General features: G+C 44.0%; 4 protein-coding genes across 4 annotated transcripts; 2 read left to right on the forward strand and 2 right to left on the reverse strand.

Moving 5' to 3' along the window:
• Window positions 1–545: 545 nt before the first annotated feature.
• Window positions 546–4,403, forward strand: CDC7 (cell division cycle 7; the record flags this gene model as incomplete). The annotated part of the gene is given in 15 exon segments (XM_078622901.1): window positions 546–632; window positions 824–959; window positions 1,369–1,462; window positions 1,532–1,558; window positions 1,560–1,675; window positions 1,772–1,825; window positions 2,598–2,682; window positions 2,684–2,716; window positions 2,718–2,740; window positions 2,814–2,896; window positions 2,983–3,038; window positions 3,040–3,133; window positions 4,016–4,169; window positions 4,237–4,321; window positions 4,323–4,403. Coding segments are annotated over 15 exon segments (1,208 nt in total), but the record flags the coding sequence as incomplete, so codon positions are not given.
• Window positions 4,404–5,047: 644 nt separating this feature from the next.
• On the reverse strand, window positions 5,048–11,424 carry GLMN (glomulin, FKBP associated protein). The gene is made up of 18 exons (XM_078622898.1): window positions 11,386–11,424; window positions 11,012–11,137; window positions 10,812–10,925; window positions 10,160–10,268; window positions 9,574–9,868; window positions 9,384–9,483; window positions 8,994–9,175; window positions 8,482–8,535; window positions 8,346–8,376; window positions 7,857–7,946; window positions 7,740–7,775; window positions 7,203–7,276; window positions 7,013–7,108; window positions 6,831–6,941; window positions 6,207–6,270; window positions 5,446–5,581; window positions 5,234–5,304; window positions 5,048–5,137 (listed from the first exon to the last, which is right to left on the reverse strand). The coding sequence occupies exons 1-18, from the start codon at window positions 11,422–11,424 to the stop codon at window positions 5,048–5,050; spliced, it is 1,818 nt and encodes a 605-aa protein (XP_078479024.1).
• Window positions 11,425–12,178: 754 nt separating this feature from the next.
• RPAP2 (RNA polymerase II associated protein 2) lies at window positions 12,179–18,620 on the forward strand. The gene is made up of 13 exons (XM_078622899.1): window positions 12,179–12,233; window positions 12,398–12,443; window positions 12,648–12,762; window positions 13,136–13,234; window positions 13,327–13,392; window positions 13,477–13,565; window positions 13,664–13,699; window positions 13,772–14,050; window positions 14,143–15,086; window positions 15,299–15,377; window positions 15,595–15,675; window positions 16,501–16,569; window positions 18,476–18,620. The coding sequence occupies exons 1-13, from the start codon at window positions 12,179–12,181 to the stop codon at window positions 18,618–18,620; spliced, it is 2,103 nt and encodes a 700-aa protein (XP_078479025.1).
• A 1,100-nt stretch (window positions 18,621–19,720) lies between these two features.
• Window positions 19,721–22,677, reverse strand: LOC144740013 (zinc finger protein Gfi-1-like). The gene is made up of 6 exons (XM_078622900.1): window positions 22,563–22,677; window positions 22,357–22,452; window positions 21,658–22,049; window positions 21,148–21,285; window positions 20,910–21,075; window positions 19,721–19,899 (listed from the first exon to the last, which is right to left on the reverse strand). The coding sequence occupies exons 1-6, from the start codon at window positions 22,675–22,677 to the stop codon at window positions 19,721–19,723; spliced, it is 1,086 nt and encodes a 361-aa protein (XP_078479026.1).
• Between the last annotated feature and the right edge of the window lie 2,027 nt (window positions 22,678–24,704).

Genomic DNA, 24,704 nt, shown 5'->3' on the forward strand with positions numbered 1-24,704 from the left:
CTGTAGGGTGTTTTATAAAATATTTTATTTGACAAACAACTGCACTTTACAACGACAACGAAGGTGAGTTTTTGTTCTTTACGTCGCGTAGCAGACTCAGCTTTACGTTACCAGCATGCTAACATGCAGATCATAATGACACTCACATTCTATTTTATTCCTACATATATGAGTCGTTTTAGCAAAAAAACAAAAACATGCAGTGAATTTAAATGGCCATAAACAGCTGGAACATTAAAAAATAAAGTCAAATCTCTTCCATTGTCATTCGTGTCAGATGGGAGTCATCCCCTATCTGGCACTGAGGGCATCACCATGGGATGGATTCACGGCCAAGACGGGCAGAAGTCACAGGAAAGGTAAAATCTCAAGTAAGTTGAATGGTTTGGACATTAAATGGACAACGACATGAAAAAGAAAGAAGTACATAAATGCTAGCAGACAGAGGCTCTGACATCATTGAGCCTATGGAACAAACACACAGGATGAGTGGACCTCAGAGCTCCAGTAACAACTCGGTCGGTGCCTTCTCTGTTTCCTTCCAGGGGACGTGGAGATGGACATTGACCTTCTCTACAAAGCTGTTCCTCAGCTTGCCAAGGTTTTCCGTGTCCTAGACAAAATTGGAGAAGGCTACATGTTTTTACATTTTGTTTCTTTCTGTCTGTGCTTCTTTCTTTCCAATATACAATAACAATACAAACACATAAGAATAAAAAATGTATGTCAGTGCTAAATTAAATTATACAACAAAAATTAAATCTGTCTGTGGTTCCTAATGTCTAAGAAGATTGTGCTTCAGTGTATACTTTCTGTGCCTCAGGTACCTTCAGCTCCGTCTACCTGGGCGAGGCTCAGATGCAGGATGGGAGGAGAGAACTGTTTGCCTTGAAACACCTCATTCCAACCAGCCATCCAACACGAATCGCTGCTGAACACCAGTGTCTCACTGTTGCTGGGTGCGTCCTGTATAATATTTTGTAAAGAAATATTTTATTTTTTCTTGTTATTTAAAACCCCTCTTGTATTATGTAATTTAAAAGATAATATCTCCATGATTAAATGTAGGTACAGTTTGATAAAACCATTACAACCCCTCAGTGTGACCTACATTATTGACATACTAAATACAAATACTGAAATAGAACCTTGAACATATTTGTATTATAACTATACTACTACTAACTTGATTTTCCACTGTTTTCTATTATTGATCAAATTGTAATGTGAGTTTCATTATTAAGCTGCACCTTTGCATGCATCAGGCATCAAGCAGTGGTTTCAGATTTGCATTATTGCGCAGACAAATCACATTAAACATGGAAATGAGTTCTGCGGCATCAATGCCTGTTTTTGTTGACTTTACAGAGGCAGAGAGAACGTGATGGGGGTGGTGTACTGCTTCAGGAAGGAGGATCATGTCGTGATTGTCATGCCTTATATGGAGCATCAAGCCATCATGGTATGATTGTCAAATGTTATACATGGACCGTGTACATTGCTCTTATTTCTGAAATGTCATTGTTTGTAGGACATCATTGGCTCATTAAGCTTCGAAAGAGGTCCGTTTGTACATCTACCACCTGCTGAAGGCCCTGAGACACATTCATCAGTTTGGTATCATTCACCGGGACATCAAACCAAACAATTTTCTGTACAACAGGAAGGAAATGACGTGAGTTTTGATGTAAATGCTTCATTCCCATCTTATGGGTGTTTTAATCACTAAATAAGTGCCAACTTAGTGGACGCTGTTTGTGTGTGTCTGTAGGTATGCACTGGTGGACTTCGGCCTGGCTCAAGGCACTGCTGACACCCACATCGAGCTCTGAAGGTGGTGAGACAGAGGCCCACGCAGAAAGGTGGTAGGGTCCAAAGGGAAACAGGAGGGCTCACAGAGGAGCAAAGCACCCAGCGCTAACACTCCACAGCAGCCCTCAGCCCTGCCACCTTCCTCCTCTTCTACCTCTTCCTCCACTGCCACCACATCCTCCTTAGCTGCCGGCAAAGCACTGGTCAAAAGAGCACGCTCTGTCACCGCCACAGCGGGCAGCACCACCTCTCGCATGAAGCTCACAAAGGTGTCTGCACGAGTCTTTGTTTCAAGTGTAAAGAAGTCACACTGGGAATCACCCACCCAAAGTCACAGAGTTTGTCTGTGTATCTTTGTTTTTCAGTGTTGGTTTTTGCTGAATTCTTTTGTCCTTGTGTTTTTTCTAGGATTTGACGGGAGGACGCAAAGTGCCCCGGCCTGTGTTTGGAGAGAGGAACCTGAAACAGCTGTGTTCCAGCTTCTTCCACTGCCAAACAAGCTACTTTCAAGACAGAAGTAAATATATTCAACACCACTTTTCATAAAAATACGCTTGTCACATTCATCACGTATGTTTGTCTGAGACACGATTCTACATGTTACTGCACAAATCTCAAAGGCTGCAAATCACTAATAAGTGAGGGTGTTGACATTGTTAGTTCTCCGTTCCTTTGCCACTTGCCAAGTGAAGCTGTTCACGGTGCAGTACAAACATGCATTTCTTAGTGTGATCACTGTGCCTTCTGCAGCTGGTAAAACCTGTGAAAACGGGGGATCTGAGCAGTCGGCGGTTCTCCACAGCCAGCCGGGGGCCGTTGCCCCGTCAGGACTCAGAGCAGCAGTCAGAAACCTCAGAGAACTGTACATCAGACTCTCACCTGTAACTGCTATCTGACTGACCGCCGTCTGCAACATCTGCTTGTCCCGGTAAAGTCTCCACGTGTCTGGGGTGTTTGACTGTCACCAAACCGATGCCTGACACACTTGCATTTGTCTACAGGAAGCAGCAGGTGGCGCCACGGGCTGGAACTCCAGGCTTCAGAGCACCAGAGGTCCTCACAAAGTGTCCAAACCAAGGAACAGGTTAGTAGTAGTAGTAGTAGTAGTAGTAGTTAGTATTAGTATTGCACGTTTGTGTTAAACCCAGACTTGTTTCTTCCCTCGCTCAGCCATCGATGTGTGGTCGGCTGGTGTCATCCTGCTCTCCCTGCTCAGTGGCCGGTACCCCGTTCTTCAAAGCCAGCGATGACCTGACTGCGCTCACTCAGATCATGACGATACGAGGCTCCAGAGAAACCATCCAGGCTGCCAAGACCTTTGGTCGGTAGTTTGGTTTTTATTGTGTGTTTCAGTTGTATTGGAGGCCAGGGTTGAATTTGTATTTCCTAATTTCCTTCCAGTTTCATCACAACATAGCAGATCACTTACGAACTCTTAGTTGATAAAAAACACATCACGCTGCATTCAACTACAGTGTACCAACAAAGTAGAAAATCCCTTGTTGAGCTTTTTTTGATGTGGGTCTGCTGCCCGTCTGAGTCCATCGGCCACAGGTTGAGACTCCCACCGACGGTTGGCACGGCGATGATCCCACAAACGTGGAGATATAGTTCATGGGGGTAGAGTCACATAGCTAGTAGCAGTAGTAAAAAGTGGTCTCACATACTTCCCACGAGCCACAGGTTGAGAAACCTCCTCCTTCTGATTTCACACAGGTCACACAGAGACGTCAAACTGTTAGTGTTCCAATCTCATTTCTAGGTATAAGTATGGCCAACCTAGGGCTGTAAAAAACACCTTTTGTTTTCTGCACTTCTGGAATGCCATTTATTTCTATGATGGGAGACTTTGTCGTTTTTCACGGTTTCTCGGAAACCGTTATTGCATTAATGTGAGTGTCATAGCACGCGATTTCCCATAAATCCACAATTTTCCGACGATTGTCAGAACACTGCATGACTAGTTACGCCCCAAACTTTTGGACCTTCTGAAACAATATGTGGCTGTGCTATGGCAGACCCACATCAGAAAGCTGTTGTGGGTGTACGAGTAAGTGAAATGGATGAAAAAGTTCTCCAAAAAGAGTTTCCACTGACAGCTTCCTGTCTGCAGATGGAAAAAACGACCTCAGAAAGCAATTAAAACCCACCATTACTCTTGTATAAGAGCCTCATGTAATCCAGTCATGTTGCTCTTCCTCAGGCAAGGCGGTGCTGTGTAGTCGGGATCTTCCTCGGCAGGACCTCAGGGTTCTGTGTGAGACACTGAGGGGGCGGAGAGCATCGCAGACGACAAGGTCACACCCCTCCCTGAGGCCAGCAAAGGTTCCACAGCCCCCCTCGCTCAGAGAATCCAAGACGACACACCGACACTTCATCTGACTGAGAGGACATTGAAGCAGGACGCTGATCGCTCTTCTAGTCTGAAGCAGACCTCGGAGACACCCACACAGCGCAGGACGACGAGCGAGGCTGGGACAGAGCACCCGATGAGGTTTATGACCTGCTGGGACCGCCTGCTGGATCTGAACCCAGCTACCAGGATCACGGCTGCCGAGGCGCTGCTGCACCCGCTGTTCAAAGACATTTGAAACCACACACCCTCAATGATGCAGACTGCCTTTTACATAGATTGGAAAAGTCATTTATAGCTTAAAAGCCAACATTTACTGACAACTACATACATTTATATACATATAGACATTAAAGCAGTCATGAGCCGTCTAATGACATTTTACCTTTTTGGAATTTTTACCCCAAAAACCAACAGGAAACAAAGGAAGACGCAGTTGTTTTGGCAAAAAATGATTTCTTGTGTCAAATTCATCAAAAATACATGAACATGAAAAATTGACTGTTTTACACTTCAGAGGGAATAATCCATACATTTACTGTTACTGCTGCTTTAATGTTAAACAACGATTTCAAGAGCATGATGCTGTTTTATACCACTGAAATGTTCTACTCTTCCTAATAAAGGTTCATAACAAGGCATTTATTGTCTTTACCAATGCAGTGTTTGTAATTGATACCTTTATAAAGACATCAACTCCCAGTTAAACCTTTTAACCATAATTTTAGAAAAGAAGAAATTTGCTTTTCATAAATATCAAGCACGCCGGCTTCACCTGAAAACAGCAGCATGACGAGCTGTTCAAATGAAATGAAACAGCTGCAGTCCTTTGCTCCGCCCCCCAGACGACCACGATGTCCCGCAGCAGCTCCCCGGCTCAGTCTAGACATTGTTCTTCACCTCGATAAGTTCCTCTATTCGCACCAGGACGCTCTCCATCATGTCAAAGGTGTGCAGGGCTGAGTGCAGCGCCTGGTGGGGGCACATGAAACGCTCAGTCAAGTCACTGCTGTGTTTTGCTGGCGCCAGTCGAAAACAATTCACCTGCAGCGTGAAAAAAACACTGACCTGAATCTGTGAGTCCGAGGTCAAGTTTGGGAGCTTGTCGCCACCAACAAACACAGAAGCTACTGACTTCTCTGGAAAACACACACACACACATACGTTGGAATGCCTCTTCGCATGATCTGTGCAATGTACTGAACAGCACCTCATTCAGGACAGCAGGAAGTAAAAAAATCCTGGAAAGTTCATTGCATATAAAATAATGTTGATCTGACCTTTGGCCTTGGTCTTCTTGGTCTCCACGGTGTCGCTGAGCTCCTTCTCATAATGAGCTCTCGACATGTTCAGCCCGACGCGTAGCGGCTGCACAAACGTGTCTTCTATTCTGTACAACTCCGTCCAGATCCCCGTCTGCGTGTTTAAAAAACAGCTTGATTCCATTCACCAAGTTCTTATTATCATGTTGACACTTTCACACCCCTCCAGATCTGGACAGGTCTGTCCAAAGACCTTTGAACCCGTTTCAGCCGGCAGAGACACTCGCAGAGTATCCTCTACTACTACTGTATGTGTGTATGTATTTACATTTGTATGAAATTGCTGTATTACATATACATATATATTTATAAATATATACAAAATAAATATTTCATATATATTTTACAAATGTATAACCTCTGTCTATCAGTCTATCTATCTATAATCTATATACTTATTATATACAATATATATTAAAAAAAGATATATATATATGCGAATTTGACTTCTGATTAAGCTCTACCCTTCTGCCTCAACGCCCATTTCATCAAAGGTACCTTTGGTCCCATCTCATCATCAAAGGCAACTTTGATGATGACTCCTCCCATCTCATCAAAGGAAACTGCTGCATTTGGGTCCAAACAAACCCGTTTCAGTATCAGGAGAACCAGACAAGATCGTTGACGGTTCGTGACAGTGCTCTGTGGTGCGGAATGACTTGTGTGTGAATAATGTGGGTAGTTGTGGGTCTGATGGTACAGGACTGAAGGCTGCTCACCTGGTTCTCGGTCACTTTGTCTCTGATGACCAGGTAACGCAGCAGGTTCAGAGCCTCCATGAGTCTTTAAAACACCACAAAGCCACAAAGGATTTTCTGATTCAGATCTTGGAAAAGCGTCACATGAGCCTTGAGTTAAGAATATTAACTCAACAAAGAAAGTTGTATAAATCTTTGTCCCTATAAAAAAAGTTACTTAAAATCTCATGAGGAAACCTCTGAAGAAATGTCCGTATTTCAGCGTTATTAATAAGATGAATTCACGCATACAAAACTCTTGTTTGATTGCTGTCTGTACATAAAAACAGAATTGCATTTTCCGTCATTTCAGAATGAAGAAACCTGTTAATTTTCACTAAACCTGCTTTCTGGAACGGGCCCCAGATGAAGGAGAATGAGAATTTGCTTCATTTTCATTTGATGTGAGTCATCAAAGGCGCCGCATGAAGTGGGCGTCTCTCCAGCTGCTCCACGTGTTTTTAGGTTTTTTCCCCAATTTTTTCTGTTTATTTTTATATTTTTTACTAATTCTTCACCTACACACAATGTGTTGGCACCCACATATGGGACGTAAGTATAGACTAGTGTGTGTGTGTGTGTGTGTCTGTGTGTGTGTACACTCACCTGTCCAGGTACTGCAGGAGGTCGGTCTCTGGGCCGTCTGGCAGAGTGAAGACCAGACGCAGCAGAGGGAGCAGGTGAACGCCCTCAAACCAGGAGTTCCCGTTACCCCGGCTGACAACCGACATGATCCACATCAGTGAGAGGCAGCGGGTGAAGGAACCAGCCACAGCCACATTTCTAACGGCTGCCTCACCTTTAAGGCCGCATCTATCTGACTCCTGATGTTCTTGATGATGTAGCCTTCAACTCCTGAGTGATTGCTGGTCTGAAGCACGTACCTGAACCACACCGACCAGTAAACAAACACTCTTTACATCATTACGTTGGAAACTAAAAGATCCAACGTTACAGGTTTTCAAAACTGAAACATACCTGAAAAAGTTGTACTTGGCTTCAGGGCCAAACTTATCAATGGTCAGCTGGAACACCTTCAGACCTTTAGTCCTCTGTTCAGGAAATTCATCAGTTCACCATGAACAATAAAGACAATGACCAATACACTGCAAAAACTCTAAAACTTTCAAAGAATATTTCTTATTTCTGGTCAAAATGTCCATTCCAGCCATAAAATCAGTACACTGAGACATCACCAGAAAAAGTAGCTTGTTTTTAGACATTTTCACTTGTTTCAAGCTAATGTTTGCTTGAAATAAGCAGAAAAAATCTGCCAGTGGAGCAAGATTTTTTTGTTTGTAATAAGAAAAACAGGTTCTCCACCTAGCAGATTATTTTTACTTTTTTAAGTGAAAATTAGCTTGAAACAATAGAAGATCGTCAAAAGAAACAAGTTACTTTTTCTTGTGACTGTTTTAAGAGTAAAAACATTTTTATCCAAAAACTGTCCTTTTAATTAGAAATAAGACAAACATTTGCAGTGCAATCAATAAAAATAAGAACTAAACAACCTACCAGATCTTGTCTTTCACTTAACGTCATGACCTTGGACTAAGCTCTGAAACCAAACAAAAGAACCAGAGTGTAACAGAAGCGAAACAACCTGAAGAACAGTGGAAGATGAGTGTTTACCTGCGGGACTGTGAGGAAGGTTCTGATCTGCAGCAGCTCGGTGGGCAGACTGACGTCCTCCACTCGCACCAGACTCTTCTCATACAGCTCCTGCGCCACGGGACACAAAGGTTGTGGAGGTCCGCGTGGTGTGTTGTGGATCAGTGTGTGCGCAACACCTCATCGTTCCATTCTGTGAGCTCACTCACTCAGGATTGTGGCATCACAAGTCTTTGTCTTCTTTCTTTTTGTCACAGAATATGTTTGTTTCTCAACAATAAATTGTTTTACAAGGGATTTGGCACCAGTCAATTCCTGGATCAGGACTGAACCATTCATCTGCTGAATGTTCGTCTGAAAACCAACCACACAGCTGCGGATGTGTTTGAAACACTGGACATTAAGCAATGCTGGATAATGTTTATTTTTTTGGAAATATGTCATCCCATTCATGAACAATCAACCAATGTTAAACTCAACACAGAAAACCTTTGCTGGAGTGTGACTCACCAGTCCTTTCTGAATCCTGGACTCGTCGGATCTACCAATCAAACACACACCACTCACATTAGTCAGTCAAGGAATGGATACAAACTGAGTAGCCATTAAAACATCCACAGCAAACAGTGCAATGATACTACCTCACCTGGACAGCAGGAGGCAGACGTGCTCCACGTTGCAACGAAGACAGTAAACAGGACTGCAAAGGTACAGAGACGTATTATCTGGAGTCATGTTATCTGTCCTGAGTTGGTACAGTTTAACACCAACAGTATCCCCAGCGCTACATTCGCGCTAGCATACAACAAAGAGTACCATATCACGCAATTATTTGCAGAAAACGTCGAACCGTTCCTGAGAGTTGAGAAGTTGCTCTCGGTTCCCCACTTGGTGTGAGGAAGGAGCTAGGAGAAGGAGAGCACATCCATCGACTCCTGAAAGTTGGGAACAGCCATGTTGATGACGTAATGACAGCAACTTGGACTACTTCTTCTCCTGGCTGTTGGATGTTTTTTTTTTCTTTCTCCTAGCTCATTTTTCACACCAGGTAGGGGAACCAATTGCTACGTCTCAACTTTCACATTCAACGTTTTCTGAAAACACGCCAATGCTAGCGTGAATGTATCGGTAGCGATACCATAGGTGAGGCTCCCTTACCTGAAAACACAGGGGAAGGTGTCAGCAGCCAGGTGATGGACAAAGACCAGGTGAGCCAGGCTGGCTAAGGAGTCTTTAGGGTAACGCACCTCCTCCTCTAAAAAGCCTGGCAGGTCTTTTCTCTTTGACAGAGGCTGGTGCACAAGGCTGGGGATGGACTCTCCGATGGCACTGAGGCTGTTCTGCACAACGCACACAAACCGACTCAGCATTAAAGCTGCATGAAGTTCAGACAGTTAAAACACCATTTTTGAATGGTGGATGGTTGAACTAAGTGGCACCTCATCAAAAAAAGACAACTCATAAAATTGAACAGGATAAAAACTGTTTTATCCAGCATGTTCGCTTGCAAAACGTCTACAGTTCATGCGGTGTGTGTCACTGCTGTACCAAAATCTCTGTGGCAAAGTTCCTCAGCGGAGACACCGGCAGCGTGTCAGGATCCTTGAGCTGCACCTCCAGAAGGGGGTGACTGAGAGTCCTCATGCAGCTGCAGGAGAGAAAAACAGGCAACGTTGGCATCAGGTTCAGGGTCAGTTGATAGGTGGCCAGCTGTTTGGGGCATGTGTCTTTCACTTACAACTTCAGCAGCTCCGTCCTCAGCTCGTGTTTATCAGTGACAACCCCATCCATCGTTTCAGACATCTTGCCTGAGCCCTCGTTCAGCGTCTCACCGCTCAGGAGGTTTCGCCTGGCTTCTTGGATGAAGGGCCGGACAAAGGTTACCAGGTCATCGCAGCAGCGACAAAGTGAGAAGACGTCATCCTCCTCTTGCTCCTTGGTGTGAGGTAATGGGAGTTTGGACACCTGGTCCAGCACGGAGGACAAGGTCATGGCTATGGAAGACGCCTTACGGCTGCCCAGCCTCAGCAGCACTGTCGGAAACAGAAACCACATGCAGGGATCAGCAGCACAGAGGATTATAGTGAGTTCAAAACAGTCCTGGATTATTAGAGCACACTGCAAAAACCTACAGAGACTATTTTTGAGTCAAAATGTCTAATATCAAACCATAAGATCTCTTCAACACTTAGAAGTTACTGTCTCTGGAGATGTGTCTAAGTGCAAAGAGACTCTTTAAATAGAAACTAGACATTCTGAATAGAAACAAGACAGACATTCTTCCTAAGATTTTGAATTTTTGCTGTGAACCAAATGCTGCTTACATTTCTGCAGAGGGTTTAACAGTAAGTGCAGACTTTCTGCAATGATGACTGGGTCATCCTGCTCCAGCTGTTCCAGCAGCCCAATCAGCAGCTCTTTCGGCCTGCAAACCTGAAAAACATAGCTCATAAAATGAACACACACAGCAGCTCTCACACACAGAGAAATCCAGAAAAACATCTAAACAAAGACAATGCTGACATATAAAATATACACAGCAGTAGTTTACCGAATTGCCATGTGTGTCATTTAATACAGATACATATAACAAGGACACATTTTTACATTGGAACACATTTAACCCTCTAATGAAGAAAGTGTCCCCAGCGCTACATTCACACTAGCATACTTTGGAGTATCGTAATTACGCAACTATCTAGGAGCTAGGAGAAGAAGAAAACTTTGATCGGTTCCTGAATGTTGACAACAGCCATGCTGCTGTCATTACAGTAATCCCCTTTGCTCTATTGCTGAAAGATGGCAAGTCATTACCGTAATGAAGACAACTCACACCAGGTTGGGGAACCAAGTGCCACTTCCCAGCTTTCGGGTACCGTTTTCTGCGAGCGCAAATAGTCACATAATTACGGTACTCCATAGTAAACTAGCGCCAATGGAGTGCTGAGGATACCGTCAGTGTTAAACAAAGATAACCTCGAGCAGGTGGTTGAAAATGGCCAGGCATTGAGGAAGGTTCTTGTCTTCTTTCTTCAGCAGAACCTGAACCAGAGGGGGCAGCAGGTTCCAACCCATAGATCTTACCAAGTCCTGCATGAGAACAGATTACAGGCGTCACATGTGATGGCGAGACTAGCTCATAATTTATAGACAATTTAACGTGTTGAGTCATATACCTGGTTTCTGTCATCCAGGATGATGCTCAGCACTTGTGCGCTGTTTCCCTCTTTAACACACTTCCGGCCGGCAGTCATAAAGATGTCATGATCCTCAGGTGTGTAGCCGTCATCAGGGAATGCTTGCTACATAGAAGAGACACAAAAGAGACACTCAAAGGATGTAGTTCGTTAAAAAAAACGTGTTGTGTGTCATCCTCCAAGACATACATACTGGTTCTTTATGTGTGGCCAACATAGACTCTCACTTATCGATATATTCAGAGTGCTGAAAGGCAAACTGTCAACAGGTCTGTGGAGAACCCTGACATGATGGACAGATGAGGACGGTGTGGGTGCAAGTATGGATGGATCACGTAGAGAGGGTGACTCACACATCTCTGGACCACATCACTGAGCTGCTCCAGGGCCATCCCAGCTGTCTCAGGTGGACGTAGTCCTCACACACCAATCCTGAATACACAGAGCAGAACACATGACGGTAAGTGTCTGGAGAAGTTGCTGAGGTTTATCATTTGTTTCAGTAGACAGGGAGAGAACGGACAATGTAGACAGATGGTTTGAGACGAGAGGAAATTCCACCAAATGGGAATAATGTGACTCATTTTAGCCAGGTGAAAAACATGTCCACCTGACAGCACCTATAGGGTGTTTAGGAACCAAGCAATAAGGTAAAGTAAATCAAAACTGAAGAAGAAGTCCAAGAAACAAATCAGACAAACCAGATGCTAACATCATCCAGTTAACATGGACAAGCAATGCACATCACATCACTTTCTAATCACGTACATCAATGTGGTACACGGTTATGACTGATATGTAAGTTATAGGGGTTATTTACCCTATGAGCCCCATTGGTGTGTAGCCTACCCGTGCAAACTGGACCGTGAACAGGCGATGAATTAATGCTAGGTGTCCTGAGTTAGCTTAGGCGCTATCCAACAAGTTAGCTTTGTAATTATTGGTAGCCCCCCCAGACACAAACTGCAGCAATTTAAAAAATAATCTCACCTGAATATAACAATTACATTTAGATACATTATTAGCTTCGTTTAGACACTGACCACAAGAGCTGGTGGAAGCGGCAGCGGCTGGAAATTGTCCGCTTCGACTCGCCGTAGAAAGAAATACATGACGTCACAAGTCATTTGACACAACAGGAACAGCATGGAGGCTGGAAGGAGGACGAGGAGCGGGGGGCCCTCGAAAACTTCTAAAAAAGGTATTTTCATTCAGAATACACATCTCTCTCTCATACACACACACACACACACACACACACACATATATATATATATCTATAGAGAGAGAGAGAGAGAGAGGGCGAATGAGAACGGGAAATCTACGTTTACTGTTTCATCGTCAATTGTTTGTTTGTTTTGGCAGATGGGAAACCCGTCCAAACTCTTAGTGCCGTGGAAGAAGCAAGAAGGTGTGAAAGGGCAACACTTGTCGTTGGATGTATATTATGTGTTTAATTTTTGTTTCGTGTTGTGCGTCCGTTAGCATGTTTGTATTACTGCGTTAGCTCGTCTGTGTGTATCACTGTGTTTGCATATTTGTATGTCATCCTTTGTGTTTAATACTGTGTTAGCATGGCCTCATGTTGATTCTTTCACACTGACCATTCTGTCAGGAGGGAGGTGGTGAAGGAGCAGCTGAGGGAGAGGATAGAGCTGGACAGACGAGCACTATGTGTGGTGGAGCGTCTTCTGGAGGACAGTGTCCCTGAAGATTTCCTGCTTGACAGTGTATGAAAACTCCAGGAGCATTCTGCTTTGGGAAAATGGAACAAGTGGAACATTCTCATTTGTGTCCATACCTGACAGTGTTGTTAGTGAGTTTTGTACTGAACCTCACTCGTTCACACAGATATGGCTCTGTGTAAAGCCAAATGCCAGTTACAATATCCAGAATTGTCATTAAAATAAGATCGTCTGAAAATATTAGCCCACAATGGGGGATTTTTTTTTTCATTTAACACAACAATAAGCCTGGATACCTATAACATAAGAAAGTAGTCAATTTATAAGCTATCAGAGCTGACAAGTTCTCAGATGACAGACTAACTACAACTTCTTGACATGGACTTTACTCATAGTGACCTTTGATGTCTCCTTCCAGGCCAAGTTTATAACCACTGACTATTACAAAGATGCTATCGAGGAGAGAAACATTGTTAAACTGTGTGGTTATCCCATTTGTCCAAATAAACTGGGCAAGGTAAGGCACTTCTTACAAACGTTCATGCGTATATAGATATAAACAGCATAAGGTCTTTTCCTGTGTATCATGACTGTTTATTCATCTTCCAGATCCCAACACAACAATACAAAATTTCTACAAAGACCAACAAGGTGTATGACATCACTGAGCGCAAGGTGAGTGCTGCGATACACCGCTTCAAGAGCATTGATTTGTACACCAACTTCTTTACCGTGAAGATGACTTCTTTCTGTGTTCAGTGCTTCTGCAGCAACTTTTGCTACAAAGCCTCCAAGGAGTTTGAGCTGCAAATCTCAAAGACACCACTTTGGCTCAGGCAGCATGAGAGGTATGTGTGAGACTGCTCAACAGATTTGAATCTTACATTTGAGCTGAGTGTTGGATGTAATATTAAAACTGTGTTCTCGTGCTTCTCTTTTTTGACAGTCCTCCACAAATTAAACTGCTGAAAGGGGGACATGGGTTTGTAGATCTTCAGTCTTTGTGAATAGTTGTACAAAGAAAACAAAATTGTAACACCAGCCTTGTTTCCAGTGGGAGTTCAGGTAAGGAGGTGTGTCTGTCAGAGCGGCGTCTCCAGGAGGACGACATAGAAAATATAATGGCTACTCAACATGAGGACCCCCACAACCTTCGGCTGCGTTCTGCTTCAGCCCACCTGAGCCACAGCAGCAGCAGCGACAGTGAACAGGAGCAGGACTTTGTTTCCAGTGTTGTCTCCCAGCAACAAGGACCCAGAGTGCACTGGGGTGACGTGCAGGAATTCCCTGATGAAAATTCTCCAGAAATTAAACTGAGGATGAAAGGCGCAGGGTTTGTATTATCACCCGTGTTTGCATTCCATTTAAGTCCTCACTGTGTATAAAAAAAAGGAAAATAAAAATATGTCAACATTCTGTCTCCAGTGGGAGTTCAGGTGAAGAGGACTCTCACAACTCTGAGCTACGTTTGGCTGCTGACCGAATCAACTACAGCGTCTGTGACGTTGGTGAACAGGAGCAGGAATTTGTCTCCCAGCGGCAAGAACCCAGATGGCACTGTGACAAACACATCAGGGTTGAAGACGAAAATGAAGAATTGGGGGAGATGGAAGGGAGAGAGAAACGGAACAGAGAGAAGAATCCAAAAGAGGAGCTGCGTCAACAAAGCCAGAGAGCAGAGGAGGAAGACGCAGTGGGGCGAGATGATAGAAGACAGACTCTTGCTTGTGAAAAAGAGGTTGCAGGTGTTGTAGAACCCAAACAGGAAGCACAAGAGTTGCCTGAAGAAGCCAGTGTGGAAGAGGTCACAGTAAGCATGGCTTCATGCAGCGTACACGCTCCCTCTGCAGCCCTACCTGTGCTAACACGGCCTCGGCAGGATTTGTTAGCCCAAACTAATGATGACAGCCACCAGCCAGGCCTCAACATCACTCAGGTGGGGATGAGCAAGAGAGGGGCGGCAGGACTCAGAGATCTACTCAAGAACCACACCACCCAAACCAAACCAGACTCCATACGATCCTGTCTCCTCAAGAGTCTGAGAGGGACGCTGAAGGATTGGATCACAGACGAGACACAAAGGTTCCTGCATGGTGCCCTCCATTTACAAGGCTCTGGCATTCCTGACGTGGAAGAAGAGCAGGAGCTGGATGAAGATGACCTTGTTGATGAAGTGTCTGTGGAGGACAGAGGAGAGGTTTCTCCAGGGGAGCGTAAGCAGCCGTCAATGGCAGCTCCGGATTATGAGACACTGAGAGTAGAAACCAAGCAGCTGGAGATCAGGGTCAGAGAGTTCTACAAGGGCAGCTGGATTCTTCCTGAGGATCAAGAGGAGCTGAATGGAAACAAGGTGGGTGACGGGGGACTTAGTGGAGGAGGACAGGACAGCTGTGAACAGAGATAGCAGTTGAAAGAGTCAGTGGCCACATGGGGGCGCTACATAAATATCTGATTTGTCCTGCTGCGTGCATAAAGTTTTGGTTTGAGGTTTGAGCCACGAGGATTTATAGATCTACTCTATGAGTACAGTTCTTTTGCCTCATGTTCCTCCAGGGATCATTCCAGAACCAGAGCACAGGAGACCCAGTTTTGCCACTTGTTGACTCACATGCACAACGAATCATCCAGAAGCGAATCACAGTGGAGAAACTCACTTGCTGGTTAGTATTTACATTTAATTTTGTGCATCTGCATCCACATAATGATTATATTGAATTTATTCTTTAAATTGCAGCTTTGCTGGCCACTGTACTCGTCACACTTAACCTTCAGTATAACTGACCAACATTTGACAGTTGGAAACCCATGAGTGCTGATATATTTCTTGTATAAAAACAAAAAAACTGGCCTGACCTCATCTCTCTTTGTTGTGTGAAGTCTCAGAGATATCGTGGGTCCGCTGCATCTCTCTTTGAGTGATGTCATCACTGACCTCAACAACCTGGTCAGGACATTCAGGTGAGTACAGATGCACACACTCATCTCCCTCATTGTAACAGGGAGCAGAAGATGCCATACCCACAGCGCCCTCTAATGGACACATAGCCCCAGACGTCCTACGGACCGGGATTTAGACGTCTGATTATAGTAACTGCTGCTTTTCATTGATAAACTGATGAGATTTTTGCAATTGTAATTCACTGAGTTCTTAGTTTTTGCCTCCTCCCGGGGTCATTTGCTCAGAATGTACAGAGCCAGTAGCATCACTTTACTTTTTTGATCGTACGTGACTGCGTTTGTGTCGTCTTTGCCACACACACATATAATTTCTAGTCCTGTGATTGTTGAACTAAAACACATTTCAGTGCACGTCTCCTCCCGCAGCAGACGTTACCCGTCACACGCTATAAAAGAAATCTGTTTAGACCTCAGATGAAACATTTCCTGTCATAAAGACACCCTGTGTTCTCATTGGCCTGTTAGCATGTTTTCAACATGGGCTGCTGTTAAATCACTGATTTAATCGCAGAGCCGTCAGCAGAGTAACACCTCCAGAGTCCTGCTTCCAGGAATTCTTTCTTTGCTGTCAGGAGGCCCCTCTGTCAGACTTAAGTTCCAAAGGATACGTGCTGCTGACAGAGAAACAAACACTGCAGTGTATGTGGTGGTTGGTCAGACCGTGTGCACTTTATTTTCCCTCATTACTGACGGTCAGTCAGGTGTGTTTGTATCTTCTAGAACCTGCTAAGAGACGATGAGTAAAGCTATGTTTTCTGTGATAGGATTTCCTCTCTTTGGTTTGAAATTGTCACTGCGCTTACACTTTTTCTTCATAAATCACAGGCTCACCAGCACGAACATCATTCACAAAACTCCAGAGTGGACCCTCATCTCCGTCGTGCTTCTCCATATGTAAGTTTGTTGTGTGTATAAATGAACAGTAACATTTGTGCACATAATACTCTTATTGCACAAAAACAGCTCAGGTTTGTCACAAGAAGATGATAGTAAGAATATTCCACTGTAATATAAATAACTATCTTCTCCTCCATAAATTAGTCCCCCAACCGTTTCTATTCAACAGAAGCACAAAGGGTAGTAAGAGTATTCTTTGAATTGAAAAAGGCAGATTTCACACATTTTTTTTTTAAAACCCTGCTTATGTTCAAAGAATCAACCGTTAATGTGGTCAATGAATGTGTGAAGTTCACAAATCAGCGCACACAGTTGTCACACAGACATTCACTTCCTGACACAAGAAAGGAACCAAATCTTTCCTAACTGTGACTTGGATTCACTTTCAGCTTCAAAGCTTCATGCTGCCTTTAACAAAACTGTCTATGGTGCAGCATTGTTCAGTTCTCACCATATGGTGTGTGTGTGTGTGTGTGTGTGTGTGTGTGTGTGTGTGGTGATGGCAGTTCATGAGCTCCTCCCGTCTGTGTACACACAGAAGCCTCATGACCTTATCTCCTGATTGTCCTTTTCCAGATCCGTGATGTAGGACAGAAAACGCACGCACGCACGCACGCACGCACGCACGCACGCACACAGACACACACTTCGTTTCTCTGTATACTTTTCAAACAAAACTGTCACTTTAAATCGCTCCGGCTGAGAAAACGTTCAGCTGAGTCCCGACTGGTTGTGATTTATGATGCCCCCAGTGGCCTCAGGTCAGTTTGCATGAGTATGATAACTGAACATTTTGGCAAATGAGCAGAAAATGAACACAAAATACAGACTGATGTGCAGCTTAAAAAACATCAAAAGACAAACTGTCTGTCTTCTTAAATGCCCCTAAAGCAGTAATAGATAATACGCCCCAAATATGAGACACCACAAGTAGAACTATTCTTAAAAATGTCTTAAATTAATCTCTGTGAAAGTGCTTGAACGTTGGTGGAAGTTGTAAGATGGTTGCAGTTAAAATACATTTCACCTTATTCGCTTTCAGTTTGTAATTTTCAGTGACTAAAATAGAGATGAAACTAATTCTGAGCTTTGTGGGGAGGGGAGAGAGAAGATTCATTGTCACGGTAGATGTCTGGAAACGCTGACAGCTGATGTCCAATAAGTTAAACTCATACAACTAATACAATCATATTACATACATATGAATATTATTATCTTAATGCAGTCCACACCTGTGAATACGCATAATCGTCTGTACACTTTTTTACCTAATCACTTTACTGGGGAACTTGTGTCGTTTCTGTCCCTTTGGGGCACTAAGATTTCATCAGTTAACTTCAAGCTCCTCCGTCCTCCCATTCCTCCATCATGAATAATTTGGTTGGGTGTGCTATCTATCTGCTGCCTGGCAGCTGTGGAGCTTGTCTGGCCTCTATTGTTCAGGCCAGCTGAATAATGGATGCCCCCCCTGCAACCCCTAGACCGGAGGGAGAACCAGAGATTAACCAGCAGTGCACCTCCACACAGGTAGATGGGACAGGTAGAGCTGGAGCAAAGAGGGGTGACAACCTGGGGGTTTTAAATTGAAAACTGCAGCTGATCGCCTAAATCCGATGCGATAGAAATTATGACTCCCTCAAACCTCAAGATGAACTCAGATTTATTCGTCTGCAGCGATACAAACTGTTACTGTGAAGACAATACACACTTGTATGTCGACTGTTTAGGAAGTTAAATTAGTTTGCAGGATGTCGTGAGCAGATTTTTTCAGATGATTATACATAGACTATATAAACTGTATATAAAGTTAGACAGGTGTCTATGTTCTCAACAAGGTTCCTGATTGAATGAACTCAGTGGATTCTCTGGCGCGTGTGTGTGTGTGTGTGTGTGTGTTTTTCAGGTTGTCAGATGTGTCTCCAGTGGTTCGAGAGGCCTTGAACACAACCACATCAGTGAAGTATTTAAACATGCTGATGGAGGAGCTGGGTCTACAGGAGCAGGACCTCCTAAGCTTGGTCAAACTTGCTAAAACCCCAGAACACTGACCAACACGCACACATACCGAGTCAGGTACCGACTAAATAAATAAACCCACTGAAAATCATTGATTTGTTTGATTGTTTGAATTATAAAAGTCCTATTATTAAATGTGCTTTTAATGCGCTAGATGCTTAACCTCAATTCACCGATGGAGGATGTGGACTGCAGCTTCTTCTGTTGATTGTGTGGAGCAGGTGAGCAGCGTTAAGTACACAGTCTGGGATGAGATATGTCAAAATCAGATCCTTGAGATTTAGAGCTCTGGAGGCCAAACAAATCACACCCAGGTTCCCACTGAAGCCATGTGGACTCGCTGCTGATTGCACCGCTGAAGGAACTTCTACGGTCGTAAAAGTGATACTAATCCTCCAGACTTCCTTCACATGCAGCTTTATGGCACCATCATTTCATTTGTTATGTGGGTGGGATCCCAAATTGTGTTTCTGGAAATATTTGATTTGGACCAGGTGGTACACACAACCAGGGTTTTCTGTTCATATAACCTTTTATGTGTCAGGGATTTAGAGACATGACTGATGGTTTGATGGTTTGGATGGTTTTCCATTCAAGATTTAAACAATTGTTTTCTTTAAATCACACACAAGAGAAATGGAGAAGGGTTTAAAATGTATGCTGAATTCGCCACCCTAATGTTTAATCTGTGGGTATAAATACAATAGGAAAATACAGGTAATAATTGGTCAGAAAGAAATATAAATAATTGTTACATGATTTACTCTTATTATTATTAATAATGATAACAATAATAATCACAATAAACACTATAACAACAACAACAATAATAATAATAAAAACACTCTGGTCCTGTTCCAGAAAGCAGGTTTTGTGGAAACCCTGAGTTTGTTAATCCTGAAATATATTTTTTTACCCCTTTATTTCACATAAACATCCAAGCAAACATCTTTAATGTTTCATATGTTTGAATCCAGTTTATCAGAAAGCCAGAAATTAGGAAAATTCTGCAGTTTTCCCTCATTTCAGGATGAACAAACTCTGCTTTGTGGATCGGGCCCCTGTGTATCTCACTCAGGCTACACAAACCAAATACAGTCTCATGAAACAAAGTGCAGATTCAAGAGGCGTCTCATTTGAGTCCGTGCTGCGTCTCCTTGTGCCGCCTCAGGTCCACTTTCCTCTGGAAGCCTTTCCCACACAGGTCACAGCCAAACGGCTTGAAGCCGGTGTGTTTGCGGCTGTGTGTGATCAGGTTGGAGCTCTGGCTGAAGGCCTTCCCACACACCTGACACTTGTGCGGTTTCTCACCTGCGCCGGGAAACAATCATATAAGTCGAGTCACTTCAACAGTTACAGGTGCATCTAGGTCAATTAGGAACATCAAAAGTTTGATTTATTTTCAGTAAATCAATACTAATGGTTAAACATCTTTATAGATCCATCACACATGAACCAATATGTTACAAATGTTTACTTCTTTTCAAATTCATGATTATAACTAATAAAACCCCCAAAACTCAGTATCCGAGAAAATCAATCATCAAAACGAAAAGAAATACTTGAACTATGTCTGTTTGTGTGCGATGAATCTATAAAAGGGGTGTTTTCAATAAATCGGTTCAAAAAGGGCAACATCTTCATATACATATACATATACATATATTCATCACAGATGGCTATATACCAAGTGTTCTTTTCATTTCAATGATTATAATTGTCTTCAAATACAAATATAAGTTTCGGGTTTGCATTCGTTATAAGTTGGCTATGAGATTTAATTATCAAACTGGCAAAAAGTAAACTTGAAATATATGTATAAACACCGTTTTGAATTCATGTACTGGAAAAATCAATTTATGCACTGGTACTTCAATAATCTGACTACATAAGGTTTCATACCTGTATGTATCTTAGCTGCCAGTTCAGTCACTGATATCATGGCACCAAGGTGCATCTTAGTAAAATAGAATATAGCAAAATGTTGGGGGGGGGTTTCAGTAAATCTATCCATCTTCATATATGCATAAGGATTCTTCCAATATAAGACTCGACTTTTCATCTGGATGAAAATCTGTCATTCACCACACACAGAAGGACACGTTTTCAAATGTTTATTTCTTTTCGTTTTGATGATTATAATTGTCTGAGATAGTGTTTTAGGTTTCCGTTATCTGTAAGTTATAATTATCAAAATGACAAGAAGCAAACACTTGAAATATATCACTGTGTGTGTGTGTGTGATTCATTCTTTGAATTGATTTACTGAAAACAATCCCTGACAAGCAGCTGTTTGTCAGGGATCCATTTCAAAGTCTCACCTGTGTGGATGAATGTGTGTTTCTTCATGTCGGACTTCTGGTGGAACCTCTTCCCGCAGTACTGGCACGGATACGGGCGCGTGTCCGAGTGGATGAGCAGGTGCGTGGACAGCGTGGACGAGCGCTTGAAGCTTTTGCCGCAGATTTTGCAGCCGAAGCTCCTCTCCTGCGGACAGGGAGGTCACGGAGCGTCAGATCCGGACCCGGGCACGTTCATGTGTCATTCTGATGGACGTACCTGTGAGTGGACCGCCCGGTGCTGGTCCAGACTCACTGCGTGTCCGAACGTTTTCCCGCAGATGCTGCACTCGAACGGCCGCGTGCCGCTGTGCGACCGCCGGACATGAACCTCCAGGCCGTGTGGTGTGGAGAACACCTGGAGAAACACACCGCTGAGTTCACCGGCACAGGGCACTGACTGACACGTGCAAATTCAGTTTTATTAGGGGATCATAACGCACTTTCCAAAACCTTTAGAACTGTTTCAAATGTGTTGCAAGCAGTGCAGTTATATGGTTTCTCGACAGTTGACATTTGCCACTCCCAAAATATTCATAATACGTATGTGTGTGAGAGCGATGCAGATGTAAGTGATCGAATATGGTTTCTCACTCTGTGAAGGGTGAAGAAAGATCAAATTAGTGGAAAAACTACAGGTGTTTTATCGTTTGAGAGAGGAAATCATTAAACTCAGTAATAGTTTTCTTTAATTTTAGGTAAAAGCACAAACAACTTAACAAAAAAATACCTTGCAGCACTTCACACACTTGTAGGAACCGTGTGAGTCCATATTGGGGCAGATTAAATCCTTCTCCGACTTCGCGTCCTCGAACAGTTTCTGTGCGTCCCGCATCCTGCGCACCGCGGAGGAATAATCCCGGCAGTGTTCCGTGTAAGAGGCCTCTCTGCCGGTGTGGCCTGTGTCCTCTGGTCCGTATGAACTGACGGGAGAGTGGGGGGGCTCCCTGCGGGTCTGGAGCTGCCGGTACCCCCCCTGACCCAGGTGTCTCAGCTCCGATCTGGAGTACGAGCTCCAGGGGTACGGGAGGAACGGGAGGCTGAAGGGTGTACATTCATCCGCTGCTGGGATGGAACATTTCTCTGAATCTGGAGCTGCTGGGATGGAACATTTCTCTGAATCTGGACAGTGTGACAGTGACTCGGGTTAGTTCTCATTCATTGACGGGTAGTTTCTGACACTAGTCAACTTTATTGACATTAAAGTTGCAGCATCAATAGACGTTTATTTAATGTAGCAGCGAAAACACTGTGAACCTATGAAATCTCTTCTCACACGCGCACACACATTCTCATAGCGGATCTAAAACCATGAAAAGAGTAGAAGTGCGCGCAAACCTGGGGATGAGGAGGGAGACGGAGGACGCCAGAAATCACAGTCGGGGGGTTTGTCACACACACTACACTCCTCCGTAGCTCTGCGGGGAACCTGAGGACAGGGACCCCGGGGACAGTCTGTCCGCGCCGGGGCTCACACCCACCGGCAGCTCCAAACTGGATCTGAAGTCCGCCTGAGACTTGGCATCTGATGGCAGCAGAGGAAGGAGGATGACTACACAAAACTTGCTTAGAAAAGAATGTCCTACATTCGGAAAACCAAAAGCCCTGCGCGTAATTACGCACAGACGAACGTACCTGCGCTGGCGTGCGCCATCGTGGTGTCCAGGCTGCAGCAGCCATGGTCCAGGGCACCGGGGCCTGGTTGGTAGCTGTGGGCCCGTTTACTCTTCACCAGGAAGGACCTTGGCATGTTTGTGTGACCGTCAGTCACACAATCGGTCAGTCAGTGATGCCCAGCTCTGAAATCCGCCCACTTGTCAGTGCTCAGTTTATGACCGGACAGATTGGAACACTATTGGTTGACAGGCGAGACAGGCGTTGGGATTTTTGGCAAGTTATTACGCATGCGCAGAGAGGCTGGATTGCTGACCAGGTGTTGTGTGGCAGGTGGCCAAAAAATAAGATCAGAGTGTCTGTAGATATGGGAACGCGCTGTATATGTCCTAAATGATGACTCACACAGGGAAGATTCTGGAACAAACTGTGATTGTTAGTCACATGAACACAAATTATTAACGTTCACATAGATGGTCACTGAGTAAGTTTGTTGCTGTTCACAAGAATAATGTGTAAACTCACCTGTGCACTGAAAAGTCGAATGATCAATTTGAAGAATATTAAATAAGTTAATGTGTGTGTGTGTGTGTGTGTGTGTGTGTGTGTGTGTGTGTGTGTGACCCACGCAGGCTGTTGATGGATAACAACCTGTTTGTTTGGCTGCTTGTAAAACGATCCTGCACATGAGACCCGCACGGCTGCTCAGCACACCAGCCTGCTGCTGGGAGCTGAGGTATCTCTTACAACTCTGACTTCAGCCTGATTGTTTTACATCATTACAACCCCCCCTCCGCCCGGGCAGCCCCAGTCCAGGCCATGTCCCGCAGAATGAATGTAAAACCAATGTTACAACATGAAAAGAAAGATACCAGGACACATTCAAATGTCATAAAGCAACAGGTTTTCATGGAAATCTGTCCGTTTCAGAGCAAATCATGTCCACGATTTGTGCTGAAGGTCAGACAAAAGCAAAGTTCTATTGATCTGTATCCGATGTGGGAGCTGAGTTTGTTTGATGCACCTGCAGCAGGTTGAAGCCTACGAGCAGAATTACGATAGGCTGAAACAGATGTCCAATACTCACACAGCACTGATACGGCACACTCACACCCGTCTGCGTCCACACTGGACTCACACACAGCTCTCAAAGACACACACATTCTCTCCCTCTCTCTCTCTTTCCTCTCTCTCTCTCTCTATCTCCAAACCTCCCATCCTCTCAGAGAAATTAATTTCCAACTTAGTGAATCATGACAGCAACAACAATACACTGACTCACGTTGTGGATTAAAGAGTCCACATTGGACTTCCGGAAACTGGTGGATATATATAGATGTGTGGTGTGTGTGTGTGTGTGTGTGTGTGTGTTGTCTCCAGTCGTTGGAGAGGTCTTGGACACAGCGTCACACAGCGTCATTACTGGAGTACTTAAACATGGTCATATGTTGAATGCATTCAGCTGAAATCTCTTTGTGTGTTTGGTGTAAACATCTGGCAGAACTCTGATCGCTCTTACAAGAAGAAAAACTTGAAGTGAGAGAAGCAGAAGGGCTGTGTTGATATGACTGAGTTCACACTCACGTCAGGGTGAGACACTGACTCAGAACAGGAAACCAAACGCACAGAGGAGACTATCTGTGCTGCCGCAGCCTTCACTCTGGATTCTCTGTCTTTCACGCTCACTATGTGATTGAAACAGAGGTTCACTTTGGTGAACGTCCGTGAGTGAGAAGAGAAGAGTCGGTGGGTTCATGGGAGACCAGCTATCGTTTAATTAGGTTATTTTCTTTACCAGTCAAAGACAGAAAACTAGGTAGATGTTTTAAATGTGACCGAGGCTGCACCTTTGATACCTACGTGTATGTGGATGTTTGTGTGAACAGACACGCTGATTTACTCAGTGAGCAACAACAACCTCGATGTTCAATATGGGAGATGAACGGAGGAAGAAGAGATTTCAGAAATGATTTCAGCTTCTGGAAATCGTGCGTAGAACATGATCACAACGTTCACCAGCAGTATGGACCATAGACAAGATTCACATCAGCAAAGCACTTAAGCTAGAACGACACCGTACACGCTGAATGATGAAAGTTAACACAGGATTCAACCAGAATGTTCCTCTGATGTGAAGAGTGATGGGCAGCATCAGGTCAAGGC

The sequence above is a fragment of the Lampetra planeri genome, unplaced genomic scaffold (genome assembly GCF_965212315.1).
Source record: "Lampetra planeri unplaced genomic scaffold, kcLamPlan1.2.h2 scaffold_1844, whole genome shotgun sequence".
NCBI lineage: Eukaryota > Metazoa > Chordata > Hyperoartia > Petromyzontiformes > Petromyzontidae > Lampetra > Lampetra planeri.

Bases quoted from the DNA above. Each gene is read 5' to 3' on its own strand.
- GLMN (XM_078622898.1), bottom strand. From the start codon at position 11,424: ATGGCCCTGGAGCAGCTCAGTGATGTGGTCCAGAGATGT. The intron at 10,269-10,811 runs GTTATCTTTGTT...TATGTTTTTCAG, and splicing joins TTTTCAACCACCTGCTCGAG to GTTTGCAGGCCGAAAGAGCT. The intron at 5,582-6,206 runs GTGAGCAGCCTT...TTAAACACGCAG, and splicing joins ACAAAGTGACCGAGAACCAG to ACGGGGATCTGGACGGAGTT.
- RPAP2 (XM_078622899.1), top strand. From the start codon at position 12,179: ATGGAGGCTGGAAGGAGGACGAGGAGCGGGGGGCCCTCGAAAACTTCT. The intron at 12,444-12,647 runs GTGTGAAAGGGC...CCATTCTGTCAG, and splicing joins GCCGTGGAAGAAGCAAGAAG to GAGGGAGGTGGTGAAGGAGC. The intron at 16,570-18,475 runs GTAAGTTTGTTG...TGTGTTTTTCAG, and splicing joins TCCGTCGTGCTTCTCCATAT to GTTGTCAGATGTGTCTCCAG.
- LOC144740013 (XM_078622900.1), bottom strand. From the start codon at position 22,677: ATGCCAAGGTCCTTCCTGGTGAAGAGTAAACGGGCCCACAGCTACCAA. The intron at 22,453-22,562 runs GTACGTTCGTCT...TGCTGCCATCAG, and splicing joins GATGGCGCACGCCAGCGCAG to ATGCCAAGTCTCAGGCGGAC. The intron at 19,900-20,909 runs GTGAGACTTTGA...TTCCCGGCGCAG, and splicing joins ACACACATTCATCCACACAG to GTGAGAAACCGCACAAGTGT.